The sequence below is a fragment of the Anas acuta genome, chromosome 24, assembly GCF_963932015.1.
Source record: "Anas acuta chromosome 24, bAnaAcu1.1, whole genome shotgun sequence".
NCBI lineage: Eukaryota > Metazoa > Chordata > Aves > Anseriformes > Anatidae > Anas > Anas acuta.
In genome coordinates, this window is record NC_089002.1 from 5,144,109 (window position 1) to 5,160,964 (window position 16,856).

A 16,856-nucleotide genomic window follows, 5' to 3' on the forward strand; every position below is an offset into this window, starting at 1 on the left:
CTGTGGGTCTGTGGGTGCAGGAGATGTGCTTTGCACGCTCCTCGGATAGCCATGTGCAACAGATTTCATGGGGGTTTATGCAGAAGTACATTTTGGAGCACAGAATAAATTGACACTGGAACAGAAACTGCTGTTCAGCTTCAACTGTGGAGCCACTTCTGCCACGCATAGTTTAGCCCTATACTGTGCTCATTGTATTCCTACTTACAGTGGTTATCAGCATGACCTGGAAAGAATTCCATGGTCCTCTTGTGGGGATCTTCCTCTTCAGGGCTCATGTCTTCTGCCTCCCATTGGTTGGACACCTTGAAGAAGCCACTGCAGCTTCCATAGGCACAGCACTGGTAGGCGTAAGGTACCTCTAGGACTCTGCAAAGGGGGAAAGCAGAACTTTTAGGTGACCTGACTCTATTGCTTTGCATTTTGTGCTTAATTTTCATGTGTCAAAGGCCAACCTGATGGCTGACGGTTACACAGGAGCAGGACTTTTCTGTGTTGAAAGGGACTCCAGACAGGACAGAGTGTGGACCCTAATCACCACAGTGCTTCCAGGCTGCCTCACTTTTGGTGCTTAAGATGCTGTCTGTTTGTCATCAAACACCAGGTTTGGAAACCACTAAAGTTCCTGGATAATTCCTCAAAACCTTTGTGTGGTTCTCCATAGACTGACATAGCCTTGCTTTCCCATGCCTGCTAGCTATATGCCATAAGCACAATCTCTGCATGTGGAGTTTTCAGTTTTTACCCCGAGACCATCATTTTACTGAACATCCTTTCTTTTGTTCAGGACAAGGAGCTTCCTAAGAGCTTAAGCAAGTACAAGGACCCTCTTTGCTTGTTGCCGAAGGTCAGAGATGCACCTCCAGGCTCTAGTTCCATGACCATGGCTCACCCCTGCCAGTCAGGGCAGGGGAATCTCAGGTATCTTAAATGTAGCAGGTTATTTTACTGTCTGGTTGCCCTGAAAGTAGAATTCTTTGTTGTCAATTACAGTATGTATTACAAGGTTAATTAAACAGCAGCTGAACATCATCTGGATGAAATACCAGGCTGTCAGTGAGAAGTTGCATCTTCTTCAAAGATAGAAAACTCCTGCTTCTTTGCTGAAAGCCAGAAAGACTGCCGATGAAGTCAAAGGAACCTCAGGTTTTCTAGACAATTAAGGTTTTCTGACAAGATCAGTAAATATGGTGAAACTCTATATTCTAAAAATATGCTTTTGTTTTAAGTTCCCAAACATTTCTGGCTGAGCCCCGGGACGCTATGGAAACTCTGTATACAAGCTTGCTTCCTGTTATAAGCTCCAAATTAAATCCTATTATTGAAAGGTGGTAGGGAGGTACAGATCCTGCCGGGATGGTTAAGAATCTTTCTCAGATGATTCCTCCACACATATGTCCTAAGAATAAAAATACTTAGTGGCAGTACCCCAAAATTTAGGGAATGTTAACGGGTCTATGGCCTGGCTTGCTTCAATGCACCACTCCCTCAGTCTTGGTGTCTCTGGTAGAAATCCAAACCAGCCCCGCAGATGTTAGTGGAATCGGTTCAGAGGAGGAATGCTCCTGGAAGTGCTGAATCCGACCCACTCTGCTCAGAGGACTGCCATCCTGGGTGTGGAAAGCCCTCTAGAAGCTTCTGGGATCCCCTGCCATTTGGAAAGCAGTCATGCAGCAGATACCAGCCATGATGAGTCAGAACAGTCACAAGAGAACACCCTGCAGGCACTACTGCCAAGGAAAAACCAAGTGACAGATCAATGCTTTGCACAAGACCCGAGCTGTTAAGCCCAGCACTGATACAGTGGCCTGTGAGGAGGTGCCTAAAGGTGAGGAGCTCCAGCCTTGGGAGTCCTCAGCTTGTACTGGATGGCTGGAAGCATCAGCTCATGCATCCTTGGCTCCCAAGGAACTGCCTGGAAGACCCATGCAAAAGATGGCTTTACCTGGGGAAAATTTGAGTCACCTGCACTGTAGGCCCCTTATGTGCTGTGCTGGAGACCCACTGCTAAGATAGGGAAGGGAGAGCCAGAGTCTGTGGTGCAGCACTGTACTCCAAGCTTTTTGCAGCCTTGTCTTGCTCTGTTTGACCCCTTCGGGCTCCTCATTAATCCATAGCAGACAAGACACGGCCACACAAACAGAGTTTACTGAAGGAAAGCTGGATGTCATTAGCTAGGACTGGCTTCTGGGAATGTTTTCCATTGAGAGAAGCCCTGAGCTGGGCCTGCTCCACGCTTTCCGCTTGTGTGTGTGCGTTTGGGGATGGGGGTGGCAGGCCCAGAAGCGCATCATCGCTTTCCCATGGAAGACTTTGAAAGATGAGGCTTGTTAGCAGCAGATGAAGCTTCCTCAACCTATTGGCCTGAAAGGATGGAGGAAAGCATGAGATAAACAAGGAAAGCAGGAGGCTGATTGATATAAACAAATACAGACTGCATCAAGAGCCAGAAGGGGAAGAGTGAACAAGGCCCAGGGCACAACCAGTACCTCATTTTGGGGAAGCTCTCCTTGGTGAAGGGCTCAGAGAGCGCCGGATTGCCTTGGAGCTTCAGATGGGTCAGTCCACCCAAACCATCCAGGGGCAGCGTGACCAGCTGGTTGTCAGTCAGGTCCCTGTGAAGGAAAAGCAGAGAGGTAGAGCGCGGTCAGGTTGTGCTGGTGGTATCTCAGCCATCAGCGGCTCAGAGAGGCACGCTGTCTCTCCTGCTTTCTTCCCAAAATGTGTGGCTGAAATGGGGCTGGGTGCTGCATGAGCCCAGGGTCCTCTGGAATTAATGGGGATACTGCGATCCCTGGGGGAAATGAGGGGCAGGGGTTAAGACCCATGCTGAAAGCTCTGTGTGATGTTTACTTCCCTGTGCACGTATCTGCCCCATGCATCTCTTTCCCTGGGGAAGCCCCCACAGCAGGTCAGGTACAACTGGCAAAGAAATATCACCGCAACTTACAGCTTGGTGAGCGAGTGCAGCGTCACAAAGGCTTCAGGGTGAATAAACTGGATGTAATTCCAGCTCAGGTCTCTGCAAGGCAAGGACAGGCTGGTAAGAGGGGTGCAGAGCAGGAGAGTGAAGCTGCTGACACTGGCCTGGGCAAGGGCTTTGACGCAAACGAGTGTGGAATCTGTAGTCCCTTGGTTGGCAGCGAGTTCTGTCTCATTGCAGCTCCCTGGAGGCAAATGTTTGAGTCTGTATCTGGGCAGTTTCTAACAGAGTAAGCAGGTTTCTTGGTCTGCCCTTAGTGCCAGAGCATCTCTGAAGTGGTCACGCTGCTGGGCACCCAGACAAGGACAAATAAGTTCAGGAGCTGTGTGGAAGGTGAACCAAGGCCATCTGATCACGTTGCCTGTCATGTGCAGTTGGACGGGTATGGAGAGGATTCACTGAAGCACCTCAATAACCTCATACCCTCTGTTTCCATCTAACCTAGAGGTTTCACCTCCCTCTGTCATAAGCAGACAGGAATCAGGATGTCAGGAACCATTTCTCCTCCCTCTAAGGCTGACTACATGAGCAACCTGCCACATCTTTCTACATCTCTCCCATGCAGAAGGGAGCCAGGGTGCCAGCCCAGGTGTGTGTCACACTGCAGAAGGCTGAAGCTGGGTAAGATGAACCTTTCCTACAGGCACCCAGAGACAAATGCTAGAACTCACATGCTCAGTTGTGTGTTGTGTGACTGTCCTGTGACAGCAGCATGCTTGCATTTGTGTGCTGCCCGTGGTGTTACATGCAGTACGTGAATGTTCCTGTGCAGTTGTGGTCCCATGACACACACGGATCTCTGGGAACGATGGCCTATTAAATGACACTCAAATTGCTGCACTGTGGGAAAAAGCTTCTATGCGATTCAGTTCACTGCCTAGCAGAACAGTAAATAGAGACCATCTGCACTTGAAGGGCTCTTTCCATACATCTCAGAGAGAATCACACCCTACAAAGCTTTACTAGCTTCTGAAAGGTGCCAAGCACTTAAGTGAGCTGTCTATTGCAAGGTCACTATGTGCGTATGGTATCTGCATGCTTGTGTGCACTTAGTACAACTAACATGTTCTTTGAGTTTTATGGAGACAATTCCTACTTAAATGAAATGCTCTGCATTGATGTGAGGCCCAGGAGTGTTCCTGCATGGTCCAGGACTAGGCTGCATAGGGAAAAGGCTGCTAGAGCTCATGCACACCGGGGTAAATCCCTGCCATGCATCAATGTGGTACTTACATGGAGCGCAGGGCCATCAGCTGCACAAAGGTGTCTGCTCTGATTTCGTGGATCCTGTTGTGCTGGAGGCCACTGAAAAAAACAGAAACTGGTCTGAGAAAATAGCTGAAGGCAGCATTCATACTTCATGGGGATCTTTGTCCCTCTGCAGCAGAAGCAAACTATCACAGTAGAAGTCATTTGTGTCTGGAAAATCTGCTCTTATTTCAAGGGGCAAAGAGCAGCTCAAAGCCATTCTCTCCCATGGGCAGCTCCAGGGCCCAGACAACCTCTTCTTTTGAAGCCATAGCGGCATTTGATGTGCACTGGTTAACGGTTCCCCTTTATCTCCAAAGCCGCACTGGTTCCCTGCTCTGCTCCACCCCGTGCCTGCCTCCTCCAGAGCCAAAGAGGATGGCTTGGAGCCAACAAGTCAGCAAACACAACACTGTGTCACCTTCAGGAAGGTGAATATTTTTTTTTCTAAGTTCCTCAAAATTGTGATTTCCCTGACCTGCAGAAATGTGACCGTCTGCAAGGGGCAACAGCCACTGCTTCGTACTTTACCCAGAGCATTTGTTGGGTAGCTAGCCTGCCTTTCAGACTCAGAAATGGTCTTGAATCATCTCAGACTTGCTCACAAGGACCTATAAGCAATGGCTGTAATGATTCAGCTGGTGCTTGGTCATGTATTCACGTTTCAGAGGCAGCAGCTTGAGGCTCTTGCATCTAATCTACTGGTGGTTTCTCAGTGTCCCATGTAGCCAAAAAGGTATTGCTCATCCTTCTAGTTAGGGTTTCAAATGAGAGGGCTTAGGGAACTCTGCACAAATTTGGGGGTCTCAGGTAGAGGGGCACTGAGTGGGAGAGGGAAGCAGGAGTATTGGGGCAAGTCAGTGAAAAATAATTCAAGGATATTTAGCTGCAAGGGACCACCTGCGTGTTGCAGGTAAAAACCTGCACGTTGGCAGCTACAGCAGAGCGACTGGCACACACAGGGTGTTTGCATACCAGGCTGCACCACCAGACTTATTTTCAGCTTATTTCCCAGCAGGAATGCTGGTATCAGGTGGGAGTGGGTCTTACAGATGATAACAATGGGCTTAAGGGTTCAAATTCTTATTCTGTAAGAAAATGTGATTTAAAATACACTCTGTCTGACTTCAGTAGACTGAAAGAGGGATTTACTGTGCTTTTATATTGATGTTAAGTCTGAACTTGGCATATTATGAGATACTGTAAGAAGAAATTTAGGTACCATGCATAAAATTACAGGTTTGGAATTCTGGAAGTTTGTCGCTATTTGGATACTTCTTTTATTTTTTAAAACATGTTCTATTTTTATAAATAAAAATACTTCCAGATCTAGCTCTGTCCTCAGAGCTCTCAAAGAGGCAGCAAGAGCTGTGTGACTCCAGTTTTCCTGTGATTTCTGAGTGCCCAAATGCCTGGCTTTGCAAAGGCTGGATGAGCTCTGGCTGTGCAGGCTGGGGTGTTGCAGGGAGCAGGGACAGCCTGTCGTGGTATTTTTGTGGGGATGCTGCTCCCACACATCAATTCTTTCAGATTGCAGAATTCTGTAAAAGCATGGAGTCTGTTATTTTGGTGTATATATATATATATATATATATATTTCCTCAATATATATATATATATTCGTGATATATATATATACTTCCTCAAAAAGGGCAAGAACTTCTGTTAGTTGGGTTTGCAGGGTTTGCAGGTTCAGGTCTCTGGACACTTTAAACTGAGCATGAATAACTGCGTCTTGGAGCAACGGGGGTGCATCCCAGGGCCCAGAGGAGACCCAGATCAAGTGCTATTCATAAACAAAGCATCACTCTCCTCCACGAAGTGGCAAGCCCTAAGCAGTGTGGGTGAGAGCCACTTTGCACCTATGGTATGGGACCATTCCTTGAAGCAGCTGTTTATGGTATGGCATGGAATGGGATAAATCCCATTCTTGATTAGCTCATGTCTGGAACTCAAATTAGCAAAGCAAAATGTCAGTGCTGTCACATCCTACTTCTGCTTGCCGTGTCTGAGACCTCTGAAAAACCTCAAGTGAATTAAGCTCCTATGCACATGGAATGTATTTTTATTCTATATTTGCACAAGGGCAATGCGTGGAGCTCTGTCCCGTTTGCAGTGCCAACAGCAAGTTACAGTGCTCAGCCCTCCCAGTGCTGGATGATGGCTGAATTTTGTGTTCGGGGGCTGCCTCTCCCTCCAGGGGTGACCCCTTTGCCCTGGAGCACGGTGCAAGGAAGGTCTCTACTCACAGCTCCTCCAGCCGCTGACACCGGTGGAAACTGGGCAGCTCTTCGATTTTGTTGTGCGACAGCTCTCTGCAGGGAAGGAATCAGCATGGAAATGTTAGGGAAAAAAATAAATCAAAAGAGAGTGCCCTTGAACCCTCTCTTGGGAAGCAAGTATTGCCAGAGTGGGAGGGATGACGGCTTCCCATCCTTAGAAGTGTTCAAAGCCAGGTTGGATGGGACTTTGGGCAGCCTGACCTCGTAAAACATGCCCCTGCTTCTGGCAGGGGGGTGGACTGGATAATCTTTAAGGTCCCTTCCAACCCAACCATCCTATGATCCTATGATTTGATGGGTCTATAATTCTTTTTTATGATTCTATGGCTTACACTGAGCACAGCTAAGAGAACAGGACCCCCAGGCGAGGAGATCTGCACTCTGCACACACCTGACACTGGCTCCGAGCATCTTTGTGCTCTGCAAGCACTGTGCTGTGGCTCACCCACTCACCCAGCCCCAGCCCAGCTCCCTCCAGCACAAGCTGCAGACCATAGGAGCTGCTTCTACAGCTGGGGGTGGGTTTTTCCTCAAGGCCATGCTCCTCCCCAGCTCCAAGTCAACCGTGAAATGCATCCCTGCCAACTTCTGCTGTGCACAGCCGTGCTTTCCTGTGCCAGAGCTCCCATCCTGCTGCTGTGGATGGGTGAGCGCACAAAAGCTGCAGATGTGCTTTCAGAGCCTGGGGAGGTTTTGGCCAGCCGAGCAGCCAGCCAGCTGCCTTGCCTCCTTCCTGGCGCAGCAAACCTGCCTGCCTATCGCTCCATTTGGCCTTTCCCTGCATCTCCCCAGGGAGAAGGAAAGGACCATGGTACAGGCAATGTCCATACAGGACTCTGAGCATCCCTGGCCCCTGTTTGTTCAAGTGCTGCCACTTGAAAATGATTCCCAGCAAACTCCTGTTCCTGCTCCTGCATGGCCCTGTGGGATGTCCAAGGCAGAGTGACTTGGTAGGCAGAGGAAAAACTCTCCTGGCACAGCTTTGATATGAATTTATTAAAGCCAAAATGGGCTGAGTGAGGGGTAACACTTAAAATCATCTCTTTTCCTCAGTGCCAGGGCCTGGATTGCTGCTCAAGGGAAAGGTGTCCCAGGGGAAAGATTTGTATCTGGCCTTTCCTCCAACTCTCCATATTTCTGCCAATATTTTACTACTAAAACATTTAAATTATTGTTGTTTTATTGTTATTATTATTTTGCCATCCCTCTCCCTGCAAGTGTTCTGTGGTGGGAAGGAGAAGGAAGGGAAAAACTAACCCAAATTTTGGTGTTTGGCTTTGGAGACTGTCCCCAAGTGCAGAGAAAGAGCTGCAGCATCAGCCGCTTCTCACTGGTTCTCATAGGATGGGTCCCACAGCCACTGTGCAAGATCTCTGCAGACAATCTGCAGCATGAGGTGAGCAGCAGGGGGGTGGCAGAAACATGGCATTAAAGATATCGTCTCTGTTCAGATGTGCCACGGTTGTAACGTTAACCTGACGAACCGCCAAGGGGCTGTTAAAATGGGGGAAAGCAGCAGGAGCAACCGCTAGCTCTGAAGGGACAGAAGGGCAACACATTTCAAAGGCAGGAGAGATGTAAACACGCACAAACATTGGCCCATATGCCCTCTCTCCAAACTCTGAAAGCATTGCAATTAATGTCAGTAAAATTAACTGGGAAAGAGGAAGGAGCAAGGTGGGGTGTCCCCCCAAAAAAGCTTGCTCACAAGGAGGGGCAGACATGAAGTACAGGCTCTGCTGTGAAGGTTTACAGGCTGATAACTTGCAAACATAAACTGAGCACATGGGACCCTACAGCCTGGGCCATTCCAAAGGCTACACTTTGGTGGCAAGATGTCCATTGAATTGGTCCAGATGTCTAAAGCTGAGAGATCTTCCCTACAGGGACAGCTGGAGCCAAAATGCTGTGATCTGCTAAGTTACAAATTGTATCCTTTTATTTTTATGCTTTTTTTCTTGTTTCCAACTTCTGTGATCAGGAATTCACTCCTGTTGCTTTCCTGGAACAAACTTGTTTTCATTTTCAGCTTGCTTGTATAAAGACTGATGAGAGGCAAGCCTCCTTCTTGCCCTAAGGCTCCAAACTTGTATAAATCTGGCTCATGACTCACTTCCTGAGGATGTCTTTGACTGAAGAAAAGGTTGGGGACCTCAGGAATGAGGGGTGTGCTTCCTGAGAAGATGTAGGAGTCAGTGAGGAGCTGATTTCATCATGTGCCAGCTTAAGAAAAAAGCACCTTCTCCCACTCAGCATCCTTCAGTGCCTTGCTGAGCAGATAGGGCCAAAGCAGTGGAGAGACTGAGAGAAAAACCCCAATCTGCCACTGCTGCACTGTGTGAAGGACCACAGCTGGGGCCAGGAGGCCCTGCAGGTCAAGGTAGTATCCAAGAAGATGGTGTTTTCACCATGGGAAAGGTAACAGGAACAAGAACTATGGGATGATCTATAGCTAGTCCCCCTGCGCTGGACAAGCAGAAAGCCTGGGTTCTGACAGTGCTTTCTGAAGACAAGGCAGGACAGAGAAATCTATGTTACTCACAGGACTCGGAGGCTGGGCAGCTGCTGGCACATCCCTCTGGGGAGTAAATGGATGCCTGCCCGGGTCAAGGTCCTAGAGGAGTGGAGGAAAGAGAAGAAATGGTGTTGGTGAGGGCCAGTGCACAGACTGCTACCCGCAAGCCCAGCTACCAGCCCCACATGGTGGCAGGAGAGACAACATCAATGAGATAATGAAATACCCGGAGAGAAACAAGAACTGACTTGGAAAATGGGCACTGCTGCTGGACCCGGTAAAGGTGAATGTGCCTGAAAGAAATTCTGGGACACTTCTGGGTACTGAATTCACTGGTGTCCTTGGCCATGCCCAGGGCAGGTGGCTGTGACCTCCGAGGCACACTCTGCTGTCCCAGTTTCCCATTTTCCAGACTGGCGATCTGCCTGGAGCCACAACTGCCTCAGAAACCTGTGCATGGGGGATGGATGGCATGTCCCTGGCTCCCTGCAGCAATGCATGGCCAGGCAGGGCACACTCCTGGGCCCAAGTGCTCAGCAGTGCTCCAAGTTTGAGCACAGCTCGTGGACCAGTGCCCTGCAGAGGAGAACCACAGGTGGCTGGAGGCAGCATGTCCTCCAGGTGCCTGATCTCCTGGGTCTGGTGGTGTGAAGATGAGGCCAGACTAGCTGTGGAAGCCTTTAGCCCAGGCAGCAGATGTGTGGCAAACACAGCAGGTATTTCCATTCCTGCACAGCACTGCCAGTGCTGGTCCCAGGATGGGCAGCGAGGCACTGGATCTCAACAGACCATGCTGAAGCACTGCACCCAAAGGCTCATTCCTTCACAGACACAGATGGAAAGGAAGAAAATAATAAAAAAAAAAAGAAAAAAAAAAAAGAAAAAGATCAGAGAATGCTCAACAGTACCGAGAGAGCAACTCACGGAGAAGAAAGCTGCTTTCAGGAGCCACAGGGGTGAAACGAAGCAGAGAGGTGAGTGACCAGGGAGAGGCAGAGCACTGCAAAAGTTGTCCTCGCTGAAACAGCCTGGACCGCCTTGAAGAGGGAAGAGCACAAATAGCAGGGTAAAAGGGAGAGATTTGCCACTCACAAAACTTCTAGGCTGGTGGTGCCTTTGAGGTCTGGGAATTCTTTGATGTCCGTTGCACCATTGAGCGACCTGCAGAGAGATGAGGGTGAAGTGAGTTGGGCAGAGGGCCCAGAAGCAAGTGCAGCTGCCCGAGGTCCCAGACCCATCTGCTCCCAAATGTCACGGTGGCAAATCTGCTTCCTTGCACCCAGAGGAGTGCGTTACCTCTTTGAGGATGTGTTTGGTGAACTTACAGAGTGTGTAGCTTTGGCAAGTACTGGAAAGCAGACTGTCCAACAAACTGGATGGGATTGTCATAGAAATGGCTGCAAAGGAAATGAGTAACTTGTTAGATTCTGCTGTGTGTGCGGGAGAAGATGCTATTACAGATCAAGAGCCTTGGAGCAAGTAAGCTATGCAGAAATTGCTATAGCCATCCTATGAGGAACCCTTCTTTTCCAGATATCCCCAGGCTCTCCCACCAGCCTGTTCTGGCTGAACATTGGTTATCTGAGGTCTCAAATCCTGCTGCTCTGGAAGGGTCCCTCAGGGTTCTGCTGAATGAGACAGGCTACAAAGATGCAAAGCCCTCCTTCAATCCTTCTGTAGTGCTGTGATCCTGCTGGGAAACACCTTGCACTTAATGACACCTCCTCTGATCTTACATATGCACAGCACCAGCATCTTTCCTACCTGTCACAGTCAGTGGAGAGAAGTGAACTCTGGTAGGATCCATCCAGTTTTAGGAGGAGTTGTATCACCTCCTAGAAGAAGCACTTTCTCCCAACTGACTGTGAAAGACTTCAGATAGGCAGACCCAGTGGGGACATGAGTCCTGAATGTGAGGAAAATGTACAGGCACATGTCAACCAGGGCTTAGAAAATCCTGTTATCTGCACGGTTTCTGTGCAGACCTCCCATTTATCCTTCCCTCACTACTATCAGCCTTGTTAACTGCTGCAGAATTCAGCTGAGGGTAAAGGAGAACCTGCAGCAGAAAAGCTGAAGCAGAGCTGAGAAGGAGCTGAATTCAGCTTACATTAGCCTATATACAACAAATGTCAAATTGTGGTCAGTTGAAAACCGTCAGAAATCCCAACCAAAGACATCAGGAAGCGCTTCTTTCCAGGGAACATAAGGATTTAGGAAACACTGTTTAATTTTCTTACATTGTTTGGAGGAGGGGATTCCCAACAAACGCATTCTCTGGAATAGCTTTGATGTTGTTGTTATGAAAACCACTGTTGGGAGAAACAAACATCTTGATATTAATGCATTAGAAAGGTTTGGAGATGCCATTTTTTCCTCAACACTTTTAAAAGCAGAGAGTCTTTAAAAAACACACATAAAATAAGATATGTAGGCTCTGTCCTGTCCCAGCAAGTGAACAAGGTCTGTTCTTTGGCAGGACAAAGGCCTCATTCTGCTGTATTTATTCTGTGTAGTCTGGTGATCTGTAAGTCACTTTACTTAACACAGCAGGACTACAGGGACTTAGGGTTTTACAGGCTAGGAAACAGGACAGGAAACAAATGTACAAAATACTCTTTTTTTATACCATCTAGGAATTCCAATTTTTATCAACGGTCTCTTCCTTACAGCTCAACAGCTGTTAGCCAGAGTGCAGCCTACTATGAACCATTGCCCCTCATGATTTTAAGGAATTTGTAGATCAAGCTGTGATATTTTTGGCTAAGCTTAAGGAAATGGCTACCAGCAAACTTTTGCATCAGAAGAGAGCTCTGTGACCACAGCCTGATCTCTCGTACAACAAAAGCCAGAGAATGGCAGCCATGGGATGCTGTGCCCAGCAACAGGACCAGGCTCTGGGTGATGCCCAGGTTGTTTCATCCCAGAAGAATCTGCTCTAGCTATTACTTGGACATCTGTTTGAAGTGATTATTTATTTAGTGATGTGAATTTCAAAAGCCATCTCAAAGTGGATTAAGGATATTATTCTCATTTTGAATATCAGAGTAATTATGATATGTGGCCTGAGAAATCTCCTTGACAAGAAATTATTCCAGTAAATGAAAAAAAAAAACGTGTCAATTTTCTCTTCAAGAAGCACCAAAGCAGCTATTTTTGTGCCACTCCACCCTGTCACCAGTTTGACATTTCTTAGGGTCCACAGGAACTGCAGATCCACATCAGCTAGGTGTGACCCTCCCTTGGGTCTTCTACTTTCGTGGGTGTTAACTGGGGAGTTTTCCCATTTTTAGTGTCTCCCGGACTGACCAGTTAGAGAAGAGAGAGCTAGCCACTACAGTGGTCATAAATTCTTGGCATTCCTTGTTATAATCTTGCCCTAAGAGAGATCAAACCATTTAGGCATGTCAGAGGAGGTGGCACAGGGCATGCAGAAGCCATGGCCTCACAATAACACAGTTAACTCCATGGTTATGGCCCCGGTCTGGGGACTTTGAGCCCATCAGACACTAAAAGGGAATGACGAGCTGTTGGAGGAACCTGCTCCAAGCTAGGTGGGGGGATTTCCCGCTCACCTCCGCCAGCCATGGTGCTGAGGGTGCTGGGGACGTGATTAGAGCTGATGAAAATCAAAGGGATAATCTGCTTTTATGTGCATGGCTGGGTAAGATAAAAGAAAGGCTTGGACTGAGTGCTCTCCCCAAGTCAGAGTACAGGCAACCCTTTACTGGTCACTCTCCATCAGGGAATGCTTTTGAAAAGGAATAAATAGAAAATCTTACAGCTCCTGCAGTCGGCCCAGCGTCCTAATAGCCCCAGGGAATTCCAACAGCTCGTTGTAGTTTAGATCCCTGAAAGACAGAGAAGGGAAAAACATTCATTAATGTTGCTGTAGGAACTCAGCTGAGTGTATCTGTGCTTTGAAGGCATGGAAACTTGGTCGTTAAGCATGGGAGACAGGTTTTTCCTACTGCGCTGATCCAGCCACCGCCTGGAAACCAACTCTCACGCATTCCTGCTGCAGGATTGTGCTCTGCTAGGAGCTCTGTCAGGCAAGAGCCAGCCCAAGCCGTGGCTGCTGGCAGGCTGCTGCCAACTGGATTCCTTTCCCCCAAGTCTCTCAGTGCCCAGAGCTGGACAAATGCCACTGCTTCACATCTCCAGAGTGCCCTGTTCCCCTCTCCCAGGGTCTCACCCCCACACACTGTGGCCATGAGTAATTTTTCCTGCCTTTCCAGGTCAAAATGGGATGTTAGGAAGAAGGCAAAAGAACAGCTTTAGCTCAGCTCCACAAAAGGGCTTTCTCTGGGTGCAGAACCTCACACTGGAAACCACGAGCCAAAGGTGGAAGTGATGTGGAAGAGGTATTGACAATTCTGGATGCTATAGTAACTTAAATAAAATATATGTTTGATATACGTGGTCACAATGACAAGTGCAGAGTTTGGCAACCAGAATCAAAGAATCACAGAATCATTTAGAATGGAAAAGTCCTTCAAGATCACCAAGTCCAACCACCAACCTGACCTACCAAGTCCCATCACTAACCCATGTCACTCAGTGCTATGTTCGTACATACCTTAAATACCTCCAGGACTCCACCACCTCCCTCGCAGCCCATTTCAATGCCTGACCACCCTCTGCATGAAGAAATCCTTCCCGATGTCCAAGCTAATCCTCTCTGATGCCACCTGAGGCTGTTGCCTCGCATGCTATCACTTGCTTTTCAGTCCCTTCACAGCTTTGCTGCTTTTCTCTATACACACTCAATGACCATGCAGTGAGGGACCCCAAACTGAGGGCAATATTGGAGGTGATGTTCAGACACTTACCCAGGTCTGATGAGGGCCAGGAAACCTGTGGCCTTCTTGGGCCCTTAGGCCCAACACTAGCCTGTGGTCAGCTACCCCAGGGCCTTTTCTGCTGGGCAGCTTTCCAGGCACCCTTCCCTGTGTGCGGGGTTGGCGTGCCCCAAGCACAGGCCCTGTACTTGCCCTTGTTGACCACCACATGGCCCAGAAACCCGGCCTGGCCAGGTCCCCCTGCAGAGCCCTGCTGTCCCCCAGCAGTCCCACCCAACGGGGGGTTGTTAAAACCTCCCAAGGTTCAGTGATCCCCTCATCCTCATTGATAACATGTGAAACAAAACTGGCCCCAGGCCTCAGCCCTTAGGAACATCAGTAATGGGCTGGCACCTGCAGGAAATTATTCATTTGAGCTTCAGGGCACCACTAGCAGCTGGGGAGGATCAGGCCTCTGGAGGCACCGATCCTGTTGTTGATGAGAGGGAGCCTGGGGAGGCCGGCAGAGCTTTAGACGTGAAATGTTCCTCCTCTAGCAGGCCTGATGGAGAGGCAGGTCCAGCTGAAATGGGACCATTTGACTCCCTGCTGGTCATCCCACAGACCAGGACATTGAAGCCTGAAAGCCATGTGACTTGCTTCCTCCTTGCATGAAACTCCCCGAGTTTTAAGTGGTAGATACTTTGGAACATGAGGGTAATTACTGGCTCCTGGAGATTACTGTATAATTACACTTAATGGACCTCAAAGTAATTACCATGTAACCTGGATTGTGGTTTGCAGAACAGAAATAACCATACATTTACACAGCAATGAGTTGCTGCCCAATTACCTTGTAATTCTCAACCTCTGGGCCCAGGCATGGTAATTACATTATGATCTCTCTTGGCCCCCCTCTCTCTTACATGGTCTTCTCCTTTGCCCGCATCCTTGCATGCGAATTACTCTACGGCACCGTCTCGGCTTTGCCCGGTAGGTATTTACACAGTAAATCATCCCAGTTAGTCTCTCCAAATTGGTCTTCCTTTGTGCCTTCCAGGACTCCAGGCTGATAGCACTTACTTCATATTTTTTTTTTCCTGGTTTTATTTCCTGTCTTGTCATTCCCTGACAAATATTCCCTAGCACGTGAGATTGGCCTGGGTGGGTTTTATTCTATGCAGCCCTGAAAAGGTCCACATCAGCCCCTTGTTGCTGGATTCCCTCTGCAGCCCAGGGGACGAGGCAGGTCCTGTAACAGCACACCAAGAGCTTTTCTCTCCTCCAGCCAGAGGGAGTCTGGCTGCCTGCTCTGCACGTGTGGATTTGAGCAAATGACCCAGGATTCTGTAGGACCTAAGCCTCAAATGGAAGGCGCTGGAAAAGGTTCAAATAGTCTAATAATTGCAGTCAGCAGGAGAGGGTGACAGACAAGACCTCCCAGCCCTGTCCGACCTGCAATGTGATGGCAGAGCCCCAGCACACGCAGAGTTGTGTCCCCAGGGCCCAGGAGAAAACCAGGAGCGAGGCGTCCCCTCCTCAAGCCTCATCCCCTCTATTAGATATGAGAGGTCCACACCTCCTAAAGAGCTTGCTCTGGCATGCTCAGTTTTCATCTGGGTCCCAGTGGATCAGTGTTTTTTTTTTTTCCAGTTTCCTCTGCTTGAGTCTAAAACGATCTGTCTAAGAATAGCCTAACACATGGCTGCTCGTAGACCTCACTGTTTGCAAGATGCACACAACTCGTTGTCTGCTGCTTGGCTGCTCTGAGCCAGTAGCTCTCTGCTGGACCTGCCAGGTGTCCATCACTCTCATGTCTGTGCCTCACCTTGTGTGCATGATGTTGTGCCGGGGCAGGCAGGACAAGGCTTTTGCAAAAAGCCTCAGCCAAAGCTCAGAGAGGGACAGGAATGGGTTTAAAAAGAGAGTGAGTGATTGGAAGTGCAGACAGGACACTGCTGGGCGTTTTGAAAGCATCAGTCAAAGCCCATTAACGTTCACATCACTGCACTGAGTGAAATCAGAGGGCATTAGCAGCCTAAACTGACTGACAGTCTCAAATCTCTATCTGCACATAAGATGCTTAATACCTTTCAAAGTCTCACCCTAGAGGGACTTTCCAAGGTTACAGGGAGGTTTCACAGCAGCGCAGGAAGCTGCAGAGGTCACTTAAGGCTGGGTGTGTGCCCGCACCGCTTGCCCAACTTTCTGTAACACAAACTGGGGCTCTGGGACAGGCCTGGGTGATGCCAAGGGACTGACCCCAGGGAGGAGACAGCATGAACTCTGTCCCCAGGTGACCCTCAGCCCACCTCTGCAGCATCACTGATGCTGCGAGAAGCTCTGTGCCTGGAGTTGAGTTTCTCCCCAGCGATACCCGACGTGTCTGTGAGCAGCCGACAGATGGAAAGTATTGCCCAACAAAGATGAAGCTTGGATCACCTGTGATTCACTAACAGAAAAAGAGTTAGATCTGTAACCAATATTATTTACAAGGAATAATTCAGCATGCTGTAATATTTGCTCCTGTCTTTCTCTAGAAATGCGTTTCCTTTCCAGCCTGTGTCTCTTCCAGGCAGGCTGTTCTTTCATCAGCAGATGAACATTTTGTTTGTACCACGGTGTGTGTGCAAGTACGTACAGGACCAATTCTTCCTGAGTGAACACACACCTTTTCCCAGCCCTGGCAGCATCTCCAGGCCTCCCTCCCCCTGCGTTTGACAGATACAAAGAGCATTGTGTTAAGCAGCTCCCTCTGGGTAAAAAAGCTGTCGCTAACTTCTGGCATCTGCTGGGCTTGTTGGAAAGTGGAAATGCAACCAGGTGTAGTCATGCCACTTCATCCTGGCTGCCAGCAACCCCAGCCTGTTTAGGAGAGACAATGTGCCCGTGCTCGCTCCTGCCGGTGCTTCCTGGTTTTCGGGGTGATGAGCTCCCTCCCGGAAAACAAACCCGACTGTGCTCATTAACAACTCCCCGCAGTGTTGCTCGCAGCTGACTGCTCCTGATCTGTGTGCTGCTCACACTGCCCTGACTTGCCTCCAGTG

At 48.8% G+C, this 16,856-nt stretch overlaps 1 protein-coding gene across 1 annotated transcript in view; it reads right to left on the bottom strand.

Moving 5' to 3' along the window:
- The window catches only part of LGR6 (leucine rich repeat containing G protein-coupled receptor 6), a 123,221-nt gene that overhangs the window by 7,617 nt on the left and 98,748 nt on the right, over window positions 1–16,856 (bottom strand). Inside the window, exons 7-16 of the mRNA XM_068659597.1 lie at window positions 12,811–12,879; window positions 11,269–11,340; window positions 10,354–10,425; window positions 10,121–10,189; window positions 9,056–9,127; window positions 6,481–6,546; window positions 4,217–4,288; window positions 2,951–3,022; window positions 2,490–2,615; window positions 209–369 (exon numbers count right to left, since the gene is read on the bottom strand). Of these exons, the coding sequence (XP_068515698.1) occupies window positions 209–369; window positions 2,490–2,615; window positions 2,951–3,022; window positions 4,217–4,288; window positions 6,481–6,546; window positions 9,056–9,127; window positions 10,121–10,189; window positions 10,354–10,425; window positions 11,269–11,340; window positions 12,811–12,879 (851 nt within the window). The remainder of the gene's footprint in view (window positions 1–208; window positions 370–2,489; window positions 2,616–2,950; window positions 3,023–4,216; window positions 4,289–6,480; window positions 6,547–9,055; window positions 9,128–10,120; window positions 10,190–10,353; window positions 10,426–11,268; window positions 11,341–12,810; window positions 12,880–16,856) is intronic.